This window comes from Delphinapterus leucas, chromosome 2 (genome assembly GCF_059928025.1).
Source record: "Delphinapterus leucas isolate spDelLeu-1000000601 "Yukka" chromosome 2, BTC_Dleu_Yukka2, whole genome shotgun sequence".
In the NCBI taxonomy this organism is placed as follows: Eukaryota; Metazoa; Chordata; class Mammalia; order Artiodactyla; family Monodontidae; genus Delphinapterus; species Delphinapterus leucas.
Genome location: NC_143130.1, coordinates 95,269,450 through 95,287,131, shown reverse-complemented (window position 1 = coordinate 95,287,131; position 17,682 = coordinate 95,269,450). Strand labels below are relative to the sequence as shown.

The 17,682-nt window shown below is 41.6% G+C and overlaps 1 protein-coding gene across 2 annotated transcripts; it reads left to right on the top strand.

The window, feature by feature from the left end:
- The first annotated feature begins 30 nt into the window (after positions 1-30).
- On the top strand, positions 31-17,186 carry CCNDBP1 (cyclin D1 binding protein 1). 2 transcript variants are annotated; one of them, XM_089907333.1, is made up of 12 exons: positions 31-214; positions 383-442; positions 736-815; positions 3,504-3,585; positions 4,529-4,625; positions 4,802-4,869; positions 5,454-5,530; positions 5,873-6,153; positions 7,297-7,357; positions 8,335-8,419; positions 16,401-16,447; positions 16,703-16,816. In XM_089907333.1, the coding sequence occupies exons 1-11, from the start codon at positions 106-108 to the stop codon at positions 16,436-16,438; spliced, it is 1,038 nt and encodes a 345-aa protein (XP_089763459.1). In that variant the 5' UTR covers positions 31-105; the 3' UTR covers positions 16,439-16,447; positions 16,703-16,816. The 2 variants fall into 2 exon arrangements, with proteins under 2 accessions (XP_089763459.1, XP_022443026.2); XM_022587318.2 differs by lacking the exon at positions 8,335-8,419 and having other exon boundaries at positions 34-214; positions 16,703-17,186.
- Positions 17,187-17,682: the final 496 nt, after the last annotated feature.

Below are 17,682 nucleotides of genomic sequence, written 5' to 3'. Positions count from 1 at the left end.
GGGCGGGTTGTTGCCGGAAGCGAACCCGCGGCCCGGAAGTGGGGCGGTCACGGCAGTGCGGCTCCCGCAGCGCCTTAGTCCGCGGGCTCCTCGCGTCCTGCTGAGATGGCGAGCGCTGCTGCACCTGTAGCCGCAGACGCCACCCTGCCTCCGCCTTTGGAGCAGCTCCGGCACCTAGCAGGGGAGCTGCGGTTCCTCCTTCCTGGAGTGCGGGGTGAGCTGACGTAGTGGGGACGGGCGACGGCCGGGGCGCGCTTGGGTGGGAAGGGGCGAGGCCGTGGCGGCGGCGGGGTCCGGGCGGAGGAGGTGGGGTCTGGAGGTGACTCCGCTTACCTGTGCTTTTTCTTTTGCGGCCGCCCGGCCCGCACGCCGTGCCCACTAGTCGGCGAAGCCCGGGAGACCACCAAGGAGTTTGATCGGGAAGCCTTTTGGAGGAGACTCCGTGAGTGCCTCTCCTGTTGCAGGCTGCCATCTCTCATCTCTTGCAGCGTCCCTACCCCTTTCCTTCCTGCTTTCCCCTGCCCCATCCTGTCTGTGGGGATACCTCGCCTTACCCATCCACGGCACCTCTGAGATTGAGATAGAAAACACTGATTTGGGGTTGTTTTTTTGAGATGTCTCAGCCGGCAAGGGTGGAGAGGGAACGCGTTATCTTCAAAGTTCATGCAGCCGCTGGAGCCTTATCCTTTTGGCACTAACATATTGGCTCCCGCCTCCTCCTCTATCACCTCCCAGGTGAGGCAGCTATGGCAGTGTCAAGGGCAGCCACGACTCTGACCGAAGTCTTTTCTCGACTTCCACTGCCGTCGCCACAGGTGGGCTTCACTTTCCTACAGTTCTTGTGATGCCTTGTTATTCCTTAGGAATCCTCTCATTTTCTTTCCACGTTTTACATTCAAAGCTGGGGATTTAATTTCCTCATCTGTCAAGTAAGATGGTGGTTCTCACATTACAGGATTGTTCTGAAGATCAAATTGCCAAATGCAGTAGCTGTCATGGGGTGGGCAGCTCTTCTAAATATTGGTTCATTCTGAAGTTCATCCTGGTTATTTCCCTTCTGATAATTTGTTTTAAAAAGCACTTTCTATTTGCTAGATGTTTTCACATACATGATCCTCATCTGACAGATAAGTAAGCAGGCTCAGACGCTCAGGTTAAGGTGGATAAGTAGTGGAGCTAGGATTTAAATTAGGTTCTAGCTAATGTCTAAGCTACACCTTTTTTGTTATATTACATAATACTCTTTTACATTGAATTATTTTTTACATTAGTAATAATGTAGATAGTATAAAATTCAAAAGATATCAAAGTTAAATGTGCTAAAAAGTTTATATCTCCTGTCCCTTGTTCCTTTTGTATTATTCCATATACATGCTATGCATATACACACTTATGTATATATACCTGCTTCTTTTTACACAAATGATAGGATACCATAAACACTTTTCCAGACCTTTTTAAAAAAAACTAACAACATAGCTTGCAAATTGATTTTTGGGAGCATATATAAAGTTGCTCAGTTTTTTGTAATGGCAGCATGGTATTCAACAGAGTGGATATAACCATAATTTATCTAACCAGTACTGTGTGGACATTTAAGTTTCCAGTTTGTAACTATTATATTATAAACAGTGCTGTGGTAGATTGCCTAATACAGTCTTTGTGTATATCTATATATTGGTAAAAATTCCCAGAAGTGGAATTGCTAGAACAAAGAATTTGTGCTTTATTATAAAACTTTATTATAAGATACTTGAAAGTAAATATTGTCGGCTGTGGCCAGGCATGCTCTATGCTCAGTTTTTCTAGAGCTAGGTATACTTAATTTGGGAGTAAGTTTGTTTTAAAATGACATATTCATTGCCTTATTTTATTTTCATAGTCAATACTTTCATTCTCTTTCTCAATTATATATCTAGATGTTTTGAAATGAAAACGTCTTCTCTTGCTGCACCTACAGTAGTAAACTCTCTCCACTTACATACCTCAGAGATCTGAGATGAGGAAACAAGAGAATTGTATGAAAGTACTTTAAAAGTTTGTTGAAGAAAGTCAATCTTTATTTCAAAGGGAGTAGTAATGTTACCTTATTTTTCTTATGTGCTGACTCCTTTCTTCCAAATACACTTAGGACTTGTGGCTAAAATTCACAGCTAGTAAGATACCATGAGGAGCAAGAATAGAACTATTTTTCTGTACATGCTCAGGACAGTGGTTTTTTACTCATTGATTAAAAATTAGAATATGGTTTTATTTGAATTATATATATTTGAATCACAATTGCTTTCTTAGGATCTCAGCACATTAGTTCTATTAAAGAATGTTTGGGGTTTTTTTTGTTTTGTTTTATTTTAATTCCAGTTCTTATGGCTTGGTATTTTTATGAAATTATATGTTTGAATGTTGAAACAATGTCAGATTGGCATAAAAGTTTCTAAGTGCTCTCAATCATTGTATTTATCCATCCCAGACTGGTAACAGACCATTTATGGACTGGCACCAATCTGTGGACCACATTTTGCATAATGCTGGCTTAGAATTGAGCAGAGAAGTGAGGACAAAGAAGGTAAGAGAAAGCCAGTGACTGCTTCGAAGAAAAATAGTCAACATTGAGCATTGTAGAGTCCATGCTAATTACTTTTAGATATACTGAGATTCTGTTAGAAAGAGACAGAGACACACAGAGGCAGAGAGACAGACAACTGGTTAATGGCCTAAGATAGAGTTGGCAAACTTTTTCTGTAAAGGGCCAGATAGTATACATTTTAGGCTTTGCAGACCTCAACTTTGCCCCTGTAGTGTGAACACAACTGTAGACAATATGTAAACCAAGAGTGTTGGGACTTCCCCGGTGGTGCAGTGGTTAAGAATCCACCTGCCAATGCAGGTTCGAGCCCTGGTCCGGGAAGATCCCACATGCCACGGAGCAACTAAGCCCGTGCGCCACAACTACTGAGCCTGCGAACCTAGAGCCTGTGCTCCGCAACAAGAGAAGCCACCGCAATGAGAAGCTCACTCACCACAATGAAGAGTAGCCCCCGCTCACCGCAACTAGAGAAAACCCGCACGCAGCAACGAAGACCCAATGTAGCCAAAAAAAAAAAAAAAAAAAAAAAGTGTGGCTGTGTCCCAGTAACACTTTATTTACAAAACCTGGCATTGGGCCTGATTGGGCCCTTGGGCCCTAGTTTGCCAACTCCTGGTCTAAGATATGGTGAATACCTCAAAACAGATCACAAATATCTTGGGATATAGAGTATCAGGAATAAGTTTTTCCTGCCGTTTCTTCGTGTCTTAATCAGTTGTCTGCTCAGTATCTGGTATCCAGCTAACTCCTCTCTGGTATGTTATGAGAATAGCACAGGGCCTAACGCATAATAGGACTTCAGAAAATGTTTGATGATGCTGTACGGATGTCTGCTCTCTTCCACAGTAGATGGGTTGACCACATTGATCTAATCCATTTCCTTTTTTCTTTCTGAAATTGGCTTATCACCTCATAGGAAACCCAGAAGTTCTCTGAACAAGTGCATGCTTCCATCAAGGCAATTATCGCAGTATACTATTCGCTTCCCAAGGATCAGGGTAAGCCACTCCATACACATAAGCATTCAGTTTATGGGATAGATCTTTGCTACTATGACAGCTTCTATCCTGAAACTTTTACCTTTTCCTCATTTTGAGCATGTAATGTAACTTTCTCCCATAAAGTGCAGTCAAAGGTAGTTATGTAATATATGTGACCTCCATAAGTAAGCGTTTGTGCTAAGGTTCAGATGCTGTGTTCCCATCTCCCCTGCCTTGCCTGACTCTTTTTTTTTTTTTTTAATAAATTTATTTTATTTATTTATTTTTGGCTGCATTGGGTCTTTGTTGCTGAGCGCGGGCTTTCTCTACCTGCAGCGAGCGGGGGCCACTCTTCGTTACGGTGCACGGGCTTCTCATTGTGGTGGCTTCTCTTTTTGTGAAGCACAGGCTCTAGGCATGCGGGCTTCAGTAGTTGTGGCTCACGGGCTCTAGAGCATAGGTTCAGTAGTTGTGGCACACGGGCTTAGTTGCTCTGCGGCATGTGGGATCTTCCCGGACCGGGGTTCGAACCTGTGTCCCCTGCACTGGCAGGCGGATTCTTAACCACTGTGCCACCAGGGAAGCCCTTGCTTGACTCTTAACATTTTTAATTCTCCCTGGCTCCTCCCTCTCTCTAACATTATAACTGCCACAGATGCTGGTTGGATATCAGCCCCATCCCCAGGCCCAGGCAGTCCCCAGGCTCCTCCACCCATATTACATCACATGCTGTTCCTGAGCTCCCTTATAGGTTAAGTGGCCTCCAGCCCTGCTTGTATATTCATGCCTTGATTATAATCATGCTATAATTATAAATGAGTACATGTCTCGTGGATCTTCAGGGCTACGCATGTGGTTTAAACTTAAAGTGTTTTATCCACAGTTGTCAAAAAGCCACTGGTTTTTTAAAAATTTATTTTTGGTGACGACCAGGCTGCTTAGTCTTTGGGTTTGGCTACAGGAATCACCCTGCGAAAGCTGGTACGGAGTGCCACTCTGGACATCGTGGATGGCATGGCTCAGCTTGTGGAAGTGCTTTATATCACTCCAACTCAGAGGTAGTGATGCCACAGTTGGGGTTATTGGTTAATGGGGTTCCTTGCTTCTGGGAGGGGGGAAAAACTCATTTTAACAGCAAAGTTACTGATAACTGAGAATAATGACCAGCAGGAAGGACCTTTTAGGAAACAGGAACCTAGGTTATTGATACATCCTTATTGATTCCTTTCTGCAGCCCTGAGAACCTTATTTCCTACAACAGTGTCTGGGAGGCGTGCCAGCAGGTGCCTCGGATCCCAAGAGGTGGGTGAGAGTGCAAAGTGGACATCGACTCTGCTGGCCAAAGCAGATAGACCTCTCATATCTAGCTGCCATTTTTGTAGTATATATGTATTTTTACTTATATAAAGAGCTTAGTGAAATAGATCTGGTTTATCACCAACATGAAAAGACAGGTATTAATACTTTTTGCCAGTCTTTTTAGTTCTCATCACTTCTAAATTCAAACACTCTCTGGCTGTGGCTCTGTCTCTTGTTGAAAGACATGGTTTCCTCTTCTGGTCCTGCCCCAGGGGCAGTATTTTGAGGACACTGAAGCAGTTATGAGGTAGAGCCTGCTAGGCCAAAAGCAGTGGTCATCCAAGAGGACCATGATGAGAAACATCATATGACCATTTTATTTCTTCCTGTGGTGAATGACAAAAAGCTTTTCAGCCCCTGTCTGAGTACCCAGAGGATGTATGTGAGAAGAATTTTACATTAAACTGCTGCCCTTGTTGACTGTCCTTGGCACTCCTTTCAAATGGGAACATTGTTGCTTTTTGCAGACTTAAGAGAATTGTTGGGTTTCTTCTCTAATTGTAGTACTTCCAATTCTTCACTCATAGATAACAAAGCTGCAGCCCTTTTAGTGCTGACAAAGAGTGTGGATCTTGTGAAGGATGCACATGAGGAAATGGAGCAGGTGAGGGGACCTCTGTCTTTGATGGTCATCAGAAGGCAACTCTGTCTAGATGAGGATCGGTTATAAAGAGAGAAGATGTGCTGAGCGTCGACCAAATAGGTCCCATCCTCACTCCTGTCCTCCATCTCCTATCTCCCACCCCGTGCTGGTGTGTGATTTAGTACCATTCCCCTCTGTTCCACTGCTGCACTAGGAGAGTCAGAAGAGGGTTTATGAAGTGATTCAACTCTGTAGCCATTAGGGAAGTAGCAGGCTAAAGTTTGGGGACAACTCGGACATGATGCTGAAAGTACAACACCTTTTTATTTTTTTGGCATTCACATGTATCATGGTGTGCCTTAGGCTGTGGAAGAATGTGACCCTTACTATGGCCTGTTGAGTGACATTGAGGAGGACAACTCTGACAACCACGGTGATGAGGAGGATATATTGGGATGTCCAAGCAATCGGGACTCATATTGGTCAGAGGAAGATCAGGAGCTCATAATCCCGTGCCTTGCACTGGTGAGAGCATCCAAAGCCTGCCTGAAGAAAATCCGGCTCTCAGTGGCAGAGAATGGGAAGAAGGATCAGGTGGCTCAGCTGGATGACATTGTGGACATTTCTGATGAGATCAGCCCTAGGTAAGCGTCATCTCCACTCAAAACCTCTGAGCAGCAGCATTCTGATGTCAACTTGTGCCGTCAACCCAAGGTTTTTCCCCACCTTTTTATTTTGAAAATTTTCAAACCTACAGGAAGGTTGAAAAAGTATTGCAGTGAGTACCTATACCTCCATCTAGATTCACCTATTGTTCACAATTTTTTCTCTATTGGTTTATTTCTCTATAATTAGAGGTAGCTTTTTAAAAATTGAAGTAGATGTGCCATTTTTATCCCTGAACCATTTGAGAGTAAGTTGCAGACATTAATGACATTTCACCCCTAAATATTTCAGTGTGTATCTCCTAAGAACAAACATTCTTACTCTTAGTATTACATTTAAGAAATTTACATCAACTATAATAATGTTATCTAATATTCAGATTTCCCCAGTTGTCTCTACAATGTCTTTTATAGCTTTTTTTTTTAAAATTCAGGGTTCCGTCAAGGTGTCATACCACATTTGGTTGTCTTCTCTTTGGTGTCTTGCAACTACAACAGTCCTTGTCCTTCTTAGCTTCTTTTGACACTGACTATTTTTTTTTAATGTATTTTTTTAACATTGACATTTTTAAAGAATCCAGGTCAGTTGCCATGTAGAATATCCAACAATCTGGATTTATGTGATTGTTTTCTCATAATTATATTCAGGTTAAACACTTTTTGGCAAGAATATCACATAGTTGAGTGTTTTGTGCTTTTCATTGTGTCATATCATATCGGGGAGGCACATGGTGTTAGTTTGTCCCATTATTGGTGGTATAGTAATAACTTGATTGCTTGGTTAAAGTGGTGCCCACTTTAGTGGCATTCAGGGATGAACCCTGCCTGTGTTAGTTATTAAATTTATGGTTTCAGATCCTCACATTTTTAACTAAATTAATTATGTCCCATCCTACTGGTCAAGGGAGGTTTTCCCCCCAGCTTCCTAGTGAAACAGGGTATGTATGTATTCCGTAAATACTGGTTGAATTGGTTATTTATTGGTTGCCCAATTTAAGGAACTGATACGCATTTCTGGGAGTCATTTTTTCACTAGTCACATCCTTACTTGTGTACTGGAGACCACCTAGCTGAGCTTTCTTCCTTCTTTGTTAATGGTTATTTTTGCTTTCTCCCCTTAAGTGTGGATGATCTGGCTCTGAGCATATACCCACCTGTGTGCCATCCGACTGTGCGAATCAATGTAAGTACCGGCTTTGAGGGAATAGCTACAGACCTAATTGGTAGAATTTCAGTAATCACTAGTATTTCCTTTAAGCTATAGGGAATATGTTTATTTGTTACACTTGGATGCAAGTACAACAGTAATGTCACGATGTGTTTGCGCTTGATCTTTATCAAGCTGAATTTGAATTCTAATAGCCACGAGCTGTGGTAGTACTCTCTTCCATAACCACTTGGGTAATCATTTAGAAAAACCCAAAGACCATGGAAAATCCTGCTTTGAAAAGAAAGTCTTAATTACTACAGTGCTTTAGGATTCTTTCAACCTGAAGTCACAAGTTTCTAATTTCCTATATAGGCCAAAATAGGTGTTTCAGAAACATACTCTGTTTTAATATCAACACATTGTGTAATTTAACCACAAGGGTTAAGCTCTTTATAAAAATCTGATTTTATTGTATTCTTTCAAGTCCTGGGTCCTGTGCTAGAGTTCTATTCTCTTATTTTTATAAACTTCAACTTCTTATGTCTCATTTTATTGGAAAGAGAAGCAAAACTGCCAGTGGCTTATATTTTACCATCAGATGTATCAATCCTAATAATATTTGGTAAATTAGATAGAGGAAATTAGAGTGATCAAATGTATCTTCACAATGTGCAAACACCTTGGAGTACAATAGGATCCTTTTGGGCATTAACTTTTTTTTTCCCACATACACTTTTTTAAAAGTTGACTTCGTAAGAAATAAACATCTTTAGCAATATGCCTTGTCAGTTACCCCAAATAAAATTTTAAGGAATGCACAGTGTATTGGAAGCATACATAACATCCTCATGTTATCTTGTTATTGGTATTCCTAAAATTCTGTAAGTAAATTAAAAAAAAAAAAAAATCCAGGGGCTTCCCTGATGGTGCAGTGGTTAAGAATCCACCTGCTGGAAGTCGGAGGAAGATGGCAGAAGAGTAAGACGTGGAGATCACCTTCTTCCCCACAGATACACCAGAAATACATCTACACGTGGAACAACTCCTACAGAACACCTACTGAATGCTGGCAGAAGACCTCAGGCCTCCCAAAAGGCAAGAAACACCCCACGTACCTGGGTAGGGCAAAAGAAAAAAGAGTAAACAGAGACAAAAGAATAGGGATGGGACCTGCACCAGTGGGAGGGAGCCGTGAAGGAGGAAAGGTTTCCACACACTAGAAGCCCCTTCGCGGATGGAGACTGCGGGTGGCAGAGGCGGGGAGCTTCGGAGCCACGGAGGACAGCGCAGCAACGGGTGCGGAGGGCAAAGCAGAGAGATTCCCGCACAGAGGATCGGTGCCGACCGGCACTCACCAGCCCGAGAGGCTTCTCTGCTCACCCACCGGGGCGGGCGGGGCTGGGAGCTGAGGCTTGGGCTTCGGTCGGATCACAGGGAGAGGACTGGGGGCATGAGCACAGCCTGAAGGGGTTACTGCATCACGGCTGGCCAGGAGGGAGTCCGGGGAAAAGTCTGGACCTGCCGAAGAGGCAAGAGACTTTTTCTTCCCTCTCTGTTTCCTGGTGTGCGAGGAGAGGGGATTACCAGTGCTGCTTAAAGGAGCTCCAGAGACAGGTGAGAGCCGCGGCTATCAGCGGGGACCCCAAAGACGGGCATGAGATGCTAAGGCTGCTGCTGCGCCACCAGGAAGCCTGTGTGCGAGCACAGGTCACTCTCCACACCTCCCTTCCAGGGAGACTGTGCAGCCTGCCACTGCCAGGGTGCCGGGATCCAGGGACAACTTGCCTGGGAGAATGTACGGCGCGCCTCAGGCTGGTGCAACGTCACGCCAGCCTCTGCCGCCTCAGGGTCGCCCCACATCCTTACCCCTCCCTCCCCCCGGCCTGAGTGAGCCGGAGCCCCCACATCAGCTGCTCCTTTAACCCTGTCCTATCTGAGCGAAGAACAGACGCCCTCCAGTGACCTACACACAGAGGCGGGGCCAAATCCAAAGCTGAGCCCCGGGAGCTGTGCGAACAAAGAAGAGAAAGGGAAATCTCTCCCAGCAGCCTCAGGGGCAGCGGATTAAATCTCCGCAATCAGCTTGATGTACCCTGCATCTGTGGAATACATGAATAGACAACGAATCATCCCAAATTGAGGAGGTGGACTTTGAGAGCAAGATTTATTATTTTTTCCCCTTTTCCTCTTTTTGCGAGTGTGTATGTGTATGCTTCTGTGTGAGATTTTGTCTGTATAGCTTTGCTTTCACCATTTGTCCTAGGGTTCTATCCGTCCATTTTTTTGTTTTTTTACTTTTTAAAAAAATTGTTTTCTTAATAATTATTTTTTATTTTAATTATTTTATTTTATCTTTATTTTATTTTACCTCTTTCTTTCTTTCTTTCTACTTTTTCTCCCTTTTATTCTGAGCTATGTGGATGAAAGGCTGTTGGTGCTTCAGCCAGGAGTCAGTGCTGTGCCTCCGAGGTGGGAGAGCCAATTTCAGGACACTGGTCCACAAGAGACCTCCCAGCTCCACATAATATCAAATGGCAAAAATCTCCCAGAGATCTCCATCTCAACACCAGCACCCAGCTTCACTCAACGACCAGCAAGCTACAGTGCAGGACACCCTATGCCAAACAACTAGCAAACAGGAACACAACCCCACCCATTAGCAGAGAGGCTGCCTAAAATCATAATAAGTCCACAGACACCCCAAAACACACCACCAGACGTGGACCTGCCCACCAGAAAGGCAAGATCTAGCCTCATCCACCAGAACACAGGCAGTAGTCCCTTCCACCAGGAAGCATACACAAGCCACTGAACCAACTTTAGCCACTGGGGACAGACACCAAAAACAATGGGAACTATGAACCTGCAGCCTGCAGAAAGGAGACCCCAAACACAGTAAGATAAGCAAAATGAGAAGACAGAAAAACACACCGCAGATGAAGGAGCAAGATAAAAACCCACCAGACCTAACAAATGAAGAGGAAATAGGCAGTCTACCTGAAAAAGAATTCAGAATAATGATAGTAAAAATGATCCACAATCTTGGAAATAGAATAGAGAAAATGCAAGAAACATTCAACAAGGACCTACAAGAAGTAAAAATGAAACAAGCAACAATGAACAACACAATAAATGAAATGAGAAATATTCTAGATGGGATCAATAGCAGAATAACTGAGGCAGAAGAACGGATAAGTGACCTGGAAGATAAAATAGTGGAAATAACTACTGCAGAGCAGAATAAAGAAAAAAGAATGAAAAGAACTGAGGACAGTCTCAGAGACCTCTGGGACAACATTAAACGCACCAACATTCGAATTATAGGGGTTCCAGAAGGAGAAGAGAAAAAGAAAGGGACTGAGAAAATATTTGAAGAGATTATAGTGGAAAACTTCCCTAATATGGGAAAGGAAATAGTTAATCAAGTCCAGGAAGCACAGAGAGTCCCATACAGGATAAATCCAAGGAGAAATACGCCAAGACACATATTAATCAAACTGTCAAAAATTAAATACAAAGAAAACATATTAAAAGCAGTAAGGGAAAATAAATAACACACAAGGGAATCCCCATAAGGTTAACAGCTGATCTTCCAGCAGAAACTCTGCAAGCCAGAAGGGACTGGCAGGACATATTTAAAGTGATGAAGGAGAAAAACCTGCAACCAAGATTACTCTACCCAGCAAGGATCTCATTCAGATTTGATGGAGAAATTAAAACCTTTACAGACAAGCAAAAGCTGAGAGTTCAGCACCACCAAACCAGCTTTACAACAAATGCTAAAGGAACTTCTCTACACAAGAAACACAGAAGGAAAAGACCTACAATAACGAACCAAAAACAATTAAGAAAATGGGAATAGGAACATACATATCAATAATTACCTTAAATGTAAATGGACTAAATGCTCCCACTAAAAGACACAGATTGGCTAAATGGATACAAAAACAAGACCATATGTATGCTGTCTACAAGAGACTCACTTCAGACCTAGAGACACATACAGACTGAAAGTGAAGGGATGGAAAAAGATATTCCATGCAAATGAAAACCAAAAGAAAGCTGGAGTAGCAATTCTCATGTCAGACAAAATAGACTTTAAAACAAAGACTATTATAAGAGAAAAAGAAGGACAGTACATAATGATCAAGGGATTGATCCAAGAAGAAGATATAACAATTGTAAATATTTATGCACCCAACATAGGAGCACCTCAATACATAAGGCAAATACTAACAGCCATAAAAGGGGAAATCGACAGTAACACATTCATAGTAGGGGACTTTAATACCCCACTTTCACCAATGGACAGATCATCCAAAATGAAAGTAAATAAATAAACACAAGCTTTAAATGATACATTAAACAAGATGGACTTAATTGATATTTATAGGACATTCCATCCAAAAACAACAGAATACACATTTTTCTCAAGTGCTCATGGAACATTCTCCAGGATAGATCATATCTTGGGTCACAAATGAAGCCTTGGTAAATTTAAGAAAATTGAAATTGTATCAAGTATCTTTTCCGACCACAATGCCATGAGACTAGATATCAATTACAGGAAAAGAACTGTAAAAAATACAAACACATGGAGGCTAAACAGTACACTGCTTAATAACGAAGTGATCACTGAAGAAATCAAAGAGGAAATTAAAAAATACCTAGAAACAAATGACAATGGAGACACGACGACCCAAAACCTATGGGATGCAGCAAAAGCAGTTCGAAGAGGGAAGTTTATAGCAATACAATCCTACCTTAAGAAACAGGAAACATCACGAATAAACAACCTAACCTTGCACCTAAAGCAATTAGAGAAAGAAGAACAAAAAAAACCCCAAAGTTAGCAGAAGGAAAGAAATCATAAAGATCAGATCAGAAATAAATGAAAAAGAAATGAAGGAAGCGAAGCAAAGATCAATAAAACTAAAAGCTGGTTCTTTGAGAACATAAACAAAATTGATAACCCATTAGCCAGACTCATCAAGAAAAAAAGGGAGAAGACTCAAATCAATAGAGTTAGAAATGAAAAAGGAGAAGTAACAAATGACACTGCAGAAATACAAAAGATCATGAGAGATTACTACAAGCAACTCTATGCCAATAAACTGGACAACCTGGAAGAAATGGACAAATTCTTAGAAATGCACAACCTGCCAAGACTGAATCAGGAAGAAATAGAAAATATGAACAGACCAATCACAAGCACTGAAATTGCAACTGTGATTAAAAATCTTCAACAAACAAAAGCCCAGGACCAGATGGCTTCACAGGCGAATTCTATCAAACATTTAGAGAAGAGCTAACACCAATCCTTCTCAAACTCTTCCAAAATATAGCAGAGGGAGGAACACTCCCAAACTCATTCTAGGAGGCCACCATCACCCTGATACCAAAACCAGACAAGGATGTCACAAAGAAAGAAAACTACAGGCCAGTATCACTGATGAACATAGATGCAAGAATCCTCAACAAAATACTAGCAAGCAGAATCCAACAGTACATTAAAAGGATCATAGACCATTATAAACTGTTTATCCCAGGAATGCAAGTATTCTTCAATATATGCAAATCAATCAACGTGATACATTATATTAACAAATTGAAGGAGAAAAACCATATGATCATCTCAATAGATTCAGACAAAGCTTTCGACAAAATTCAACACCCATTTATGATAAAAACCCTGCAGAAAGTAGGCACAGAGGGAACTTTCCTCAACATAATAAAGGCCATATATGACAAACCCACAGCCAACATCGTCCTCAGTGGTGAAAAACTGAAACCATTTCCACTAAGATCAGGAACAAGACAAGGTTGCCCACTCTCACCACTCTTATTCAACATAGTTTTGGAATCAGAGAAGAAAAGGAAATAAAAGGAATCCAAATCGAATCCAAATCGAAAAAGAAGTAAAGCATGTCACTGTTTGCAGATGACGTGGTACTATACATAGAGAATCCTAAAGATGCTACCAGAAAACTAATAGAGCTAATCAATGAATTTGGTAAAGTAGCAGAATACAAAATTAGTGCACAGAAATCTCTGCCATTCCTATACACTAATGATGAAAAATCTGAAAGTGAAATCAAGAAAACACTCCCATTTACCATTGCAACAAAAAGAATAAAATATCTATGAATAAACCTACCTAAGGAGACAAAAGACCTGTATGCAGAAAATAAGACACTGATGAAAGAAATTAAAGATGATACAAATAGATGGAGAGATATACCATATTCTTGGATTGGAAGAATCAACATTGTGAAAATGACTCTACTACCCAAAGCAATCTACAGATTCAATGCAATCCCTATCAAACTACCACTGGCATTTTTCACAGAACTAGAACAAAAAATTTCACAATTTGTATGGAAACACAAAAGACCCCGAATAGCCAAAGCAATCTTGAGAACGAAAAACAGAGCTGGAGGAATCAGGCTCCCTGACTTCAGGGTATACTACAAAGCTACAGTAATCAAGACAGTATGGTACTGGCACAAAAACAGAAATATAGTTCAATGGAACAGGATAGAAAGCCCAGAGATAAACCCACGCACATATGGTCACCTTATCTTTGATAAAGGAGGCAGGAATGTACAGTGGAGAAAGGACAGCCTCTTCAGTAAGTGGTGCTGGGAAAACTGGAGACATATATGGAAACATATAAAAGTATGACATTAGAACAATCCCTAACACCATACACAAAAATAAGCTCAAGATGGATTAAAGACCTAAATGTAAGGCCAGAAACTATCAAACTCTCAGAGGAAAACGTAGGCAGAACACTCTGACATAAATCAAGATCCTTTTTGACCCACCTCCTAGAGAAATGGAAATAAAAACAAAAATAAACAAATGGGACCTAATGAAACTTCACAGCTTTTTGCACAGCAAAGGAAACCATAAACAAGACCAAAAGACAACCCTCAGAATGGGAGAAGATATTAGCAAATGAAGCAACTGACAAAGGATTAATCTCCAAAATTTACAAGCAGCTCATGCAGCTCAATAACAAAACAAACAACCCAATCCAAAAATGGGCAGAAGACCTAAATAGACATTTCTCCAAAGAAGGTATACAGATTGCCAACAAACAGATGAAAGAATGCTCAACATCATTAATCATTAGAGAAATGCAAATCAAAACTACAATGAGATATCATCTCACACCAGTCAGAATGGCCATCATCAAAAAATCTAGAAACAAATGCTGGAGAGGGTGTGGAGAAAAGGGAACACTCTTGCACTGTTGGTGGGAATGTGAATTTGTACAGCCACTGTGGAGAACAGTATGAAGGTTCCTTAAAAAACTACAAATAGGGGCTTCCCTGGTGGCACAGTGGTTGAGAATCTTCCTGCTAGTGCAGGGAACGTGGGTTCGAGCCCTGGTCTGGGAAGATCCCACATGTCACGGAGCAACTGGGCCCGTGAGCCACAACTACTGAGCCTGCGCGTCTGGAGCCTGTGCTCCACAACAAGAGAGGCCGCGATAGTGAGAGGCCCGCGCATCGCGATGAAGAGTGGCCCTCGCTTGCCACAATTAGAGAAAGCCCTCCCACAGAAACAAAGACCCAACACAGCAAAAATAAATAAATTTAAAAAAACTACAAATAGAACTACCATATGACCCAGCAATCCCACTCTTGGGCATATACCCTGAGAAAACCATAATTCAAAAAGAGTCGTGTACCAAAATGTTCATTGCAGCTCTATTTACAATAGCCCGGAGATGGAAACAACCTAAGTGTCCATCATCGGATGAATGGATAAAGAAGATGTGGCACATATATACAATGGAATATTACTCAGCCTTAAAAAGAAACGAAATTGAGTTATTTGTGGTGAGGTGGATGGACCTAGAGTCTGTCATACAGCGTGAAGTCAGAAAGAGAAAGACAAATACCGTATGCTAACACATATATATGGAATCCAAGAAAAAAAAATGTCATGAAGAACCTAGGGGTAAGACAGGAATAAAGACACAGACCTACTACTAAAGAACGGACTTGATGATATGGGGAGGGGGAAGGGTAAGCTGTGACAAAGTGAGAGAGTGCAATGTTCATATATACATTACCGAACATAAAATAGGTAGTGGGAAGCAGCCGCATAGCACAGGGAAATCATCTTGGTGCTTTGTGACCACCTGAAGCCCATGCATCTAGAGTCCATGCTCCACAACAAGAGAAGCCACTGCAGTGAGAAACCTGCGCACCACAGTGAAGAGTATCCCCCCGCTCACCGCAACTAAAGAAAGCCCGTGCAGCAAGGAAGACCCAATGCAGCCAAAAAAAAAAAAAAAAAATCCAGTTGTTTCTGCTATTATATATCCTGAGCTATCAGCAATTGGGACAAATTCAGGTTATATTCTTCCTTTTTCTGTTTTCTTTAATTAAAAAATATTTTAAATATAGAAAAACTTATAAAGATATTATAGCTGGATTCCCTGGTGGCGCAGCGGTTAAGAATCCGCCTGCCAATGCAGGGGACATGGGTTCAAGCTGTGGTCTGGGAAGATCCCACATGCCGCAGAGCAACTAAGCCCGAGTGCCACAACTACTGAGCCTGTGCCCTAGAGCCTGCAAGCCACAACTACTGAGCTCACATGCCACAACTACTGAAGCCTGCGTGCCTAGAGCCCGTGCTCTGCAACAAGAGAAGCCATTGCAATGAGAAGACTGCACACCACAATGAAGACTAGCCCCTGCTCACCGCAACTAGAGAAAGCCAGCGCAGCAACAGAAGACCCAATGCAGCCAAAAGTAAATAAATAAATAAGTTTATTAAAAAAAAGATGTTATAGCAACAGTATTAAGATTTTGCTAAATAGAGAAGAATCCATGATCCCACCACCCTAATCTAATCAACATTTTTGTTTTTCACTGTTTTCTCCAATGGATTTTTTATTACTTGAGTATTAAGTAATAATAATGACTTTTTAACAATGACTTTTTATTACTTGAGTATTAAAATATTTTAGCTCTCCTTCCCCCCCACCCCCTATTTTTCCCTCCTTTCCTTTTTATGGTAGGGCTCAGGGTGAGTAACTTCTCTTGTTTTTTTCTAGTGTGCAAAACTTGTATCTGTTTTAAAGAAGGCACTTGAAATTACAAAGTGAGTATGAAGACTTATCCCCAAATAGCTTTTTGAGAATAAACCTATATAGCCATTCTCAACACCCAAACGCCCATTTCGAGGATCAGAAGGTGAGTGTAGTGTTTTCTTTCAACTTTACCTGTGGAGCAGCTGTATTTCTGCAGAGAAACTTGCCTTTTCTTACTGTAATTTTCCCTGTGCTCCCTTTTGAGGATAGGTTTTTCCTTGACAGTATAATAAATTTAACTTCTGGTTTTCCCATTCCATTTGCAGAGCAAGTCATGTGACCCCACAGCCAGAAGATAGTTGGATCCCTTTACTTATTAATGCTGTTGATCATTGCATGAACAGAGTCAAGGAGCTCACTCAGCATGAAGTTGAATTATGAATTTTCAGGCTCATTTGTACTCGCCTCTCTCCCTTTCTTACTGTCGCAGCCAAGCTCTGATGTCTGCTTTTAGAATGGGGCTAGGATACTTTCTGGATGGAAAGGGAGGTCCTATCTATACTTATCAAGAGACACTATTACCAAAGTTTGTTGATTAGGCCAAACTGGCAATTATTTATAAACCATATGAATATGATATGTTTTTCTGTGCCAGATATAAAAGATAACTATGAGTTTTTGTTCTTGAGTTGCCTCTCAGAGATTCCTGGGGAAGCTGCCTTATTCCCTATTTGCAATAACGTGTGTCGTTTCATTGTTAAAGATATTGATAGTCTCAATAAAATGCTAACCTGCTAGTGGTTAAATGAGTACCTTTCCAAAGTCTTTTCTACCAGAAATATGTGGGTTGAGACTAACAACATTGCTTTTGTTATAGGTTTATAGGTCTAAAGATCTGATTCTGCTCAGAAATATATTTAGAAGAAAAAGACTTGACTTTTTTTAGAGCAGATGTCTCCAGAACCCCTCTTAGTACTTCAGCATGTTATAGAATATAATTATTCTTACCAGGAGGTTCTTCTGAATATTATTCCAGTTTACTCCATGCCTCTATTGGTATTGAGCTTGTGAAAATTAATAAAGGGAAACCTTCTTTAAAATGAGTTGAGAGGCCAGAAAGGGCGGGGGGGGGGGGGGGGGGGGGGTGGGGGGGGGGGCGGCTCTCATGCAGTACCACTGTAGGTCAATAACAGGAAGGACTGTCAGTTACAGACAGGAATGATGTATATTGCCTCTCCTAGGAGAAACTGACTACCTCAGCTACTAAGCCAGTGAGAACCCCTCATCACCCTGAATTCTTGCTTTC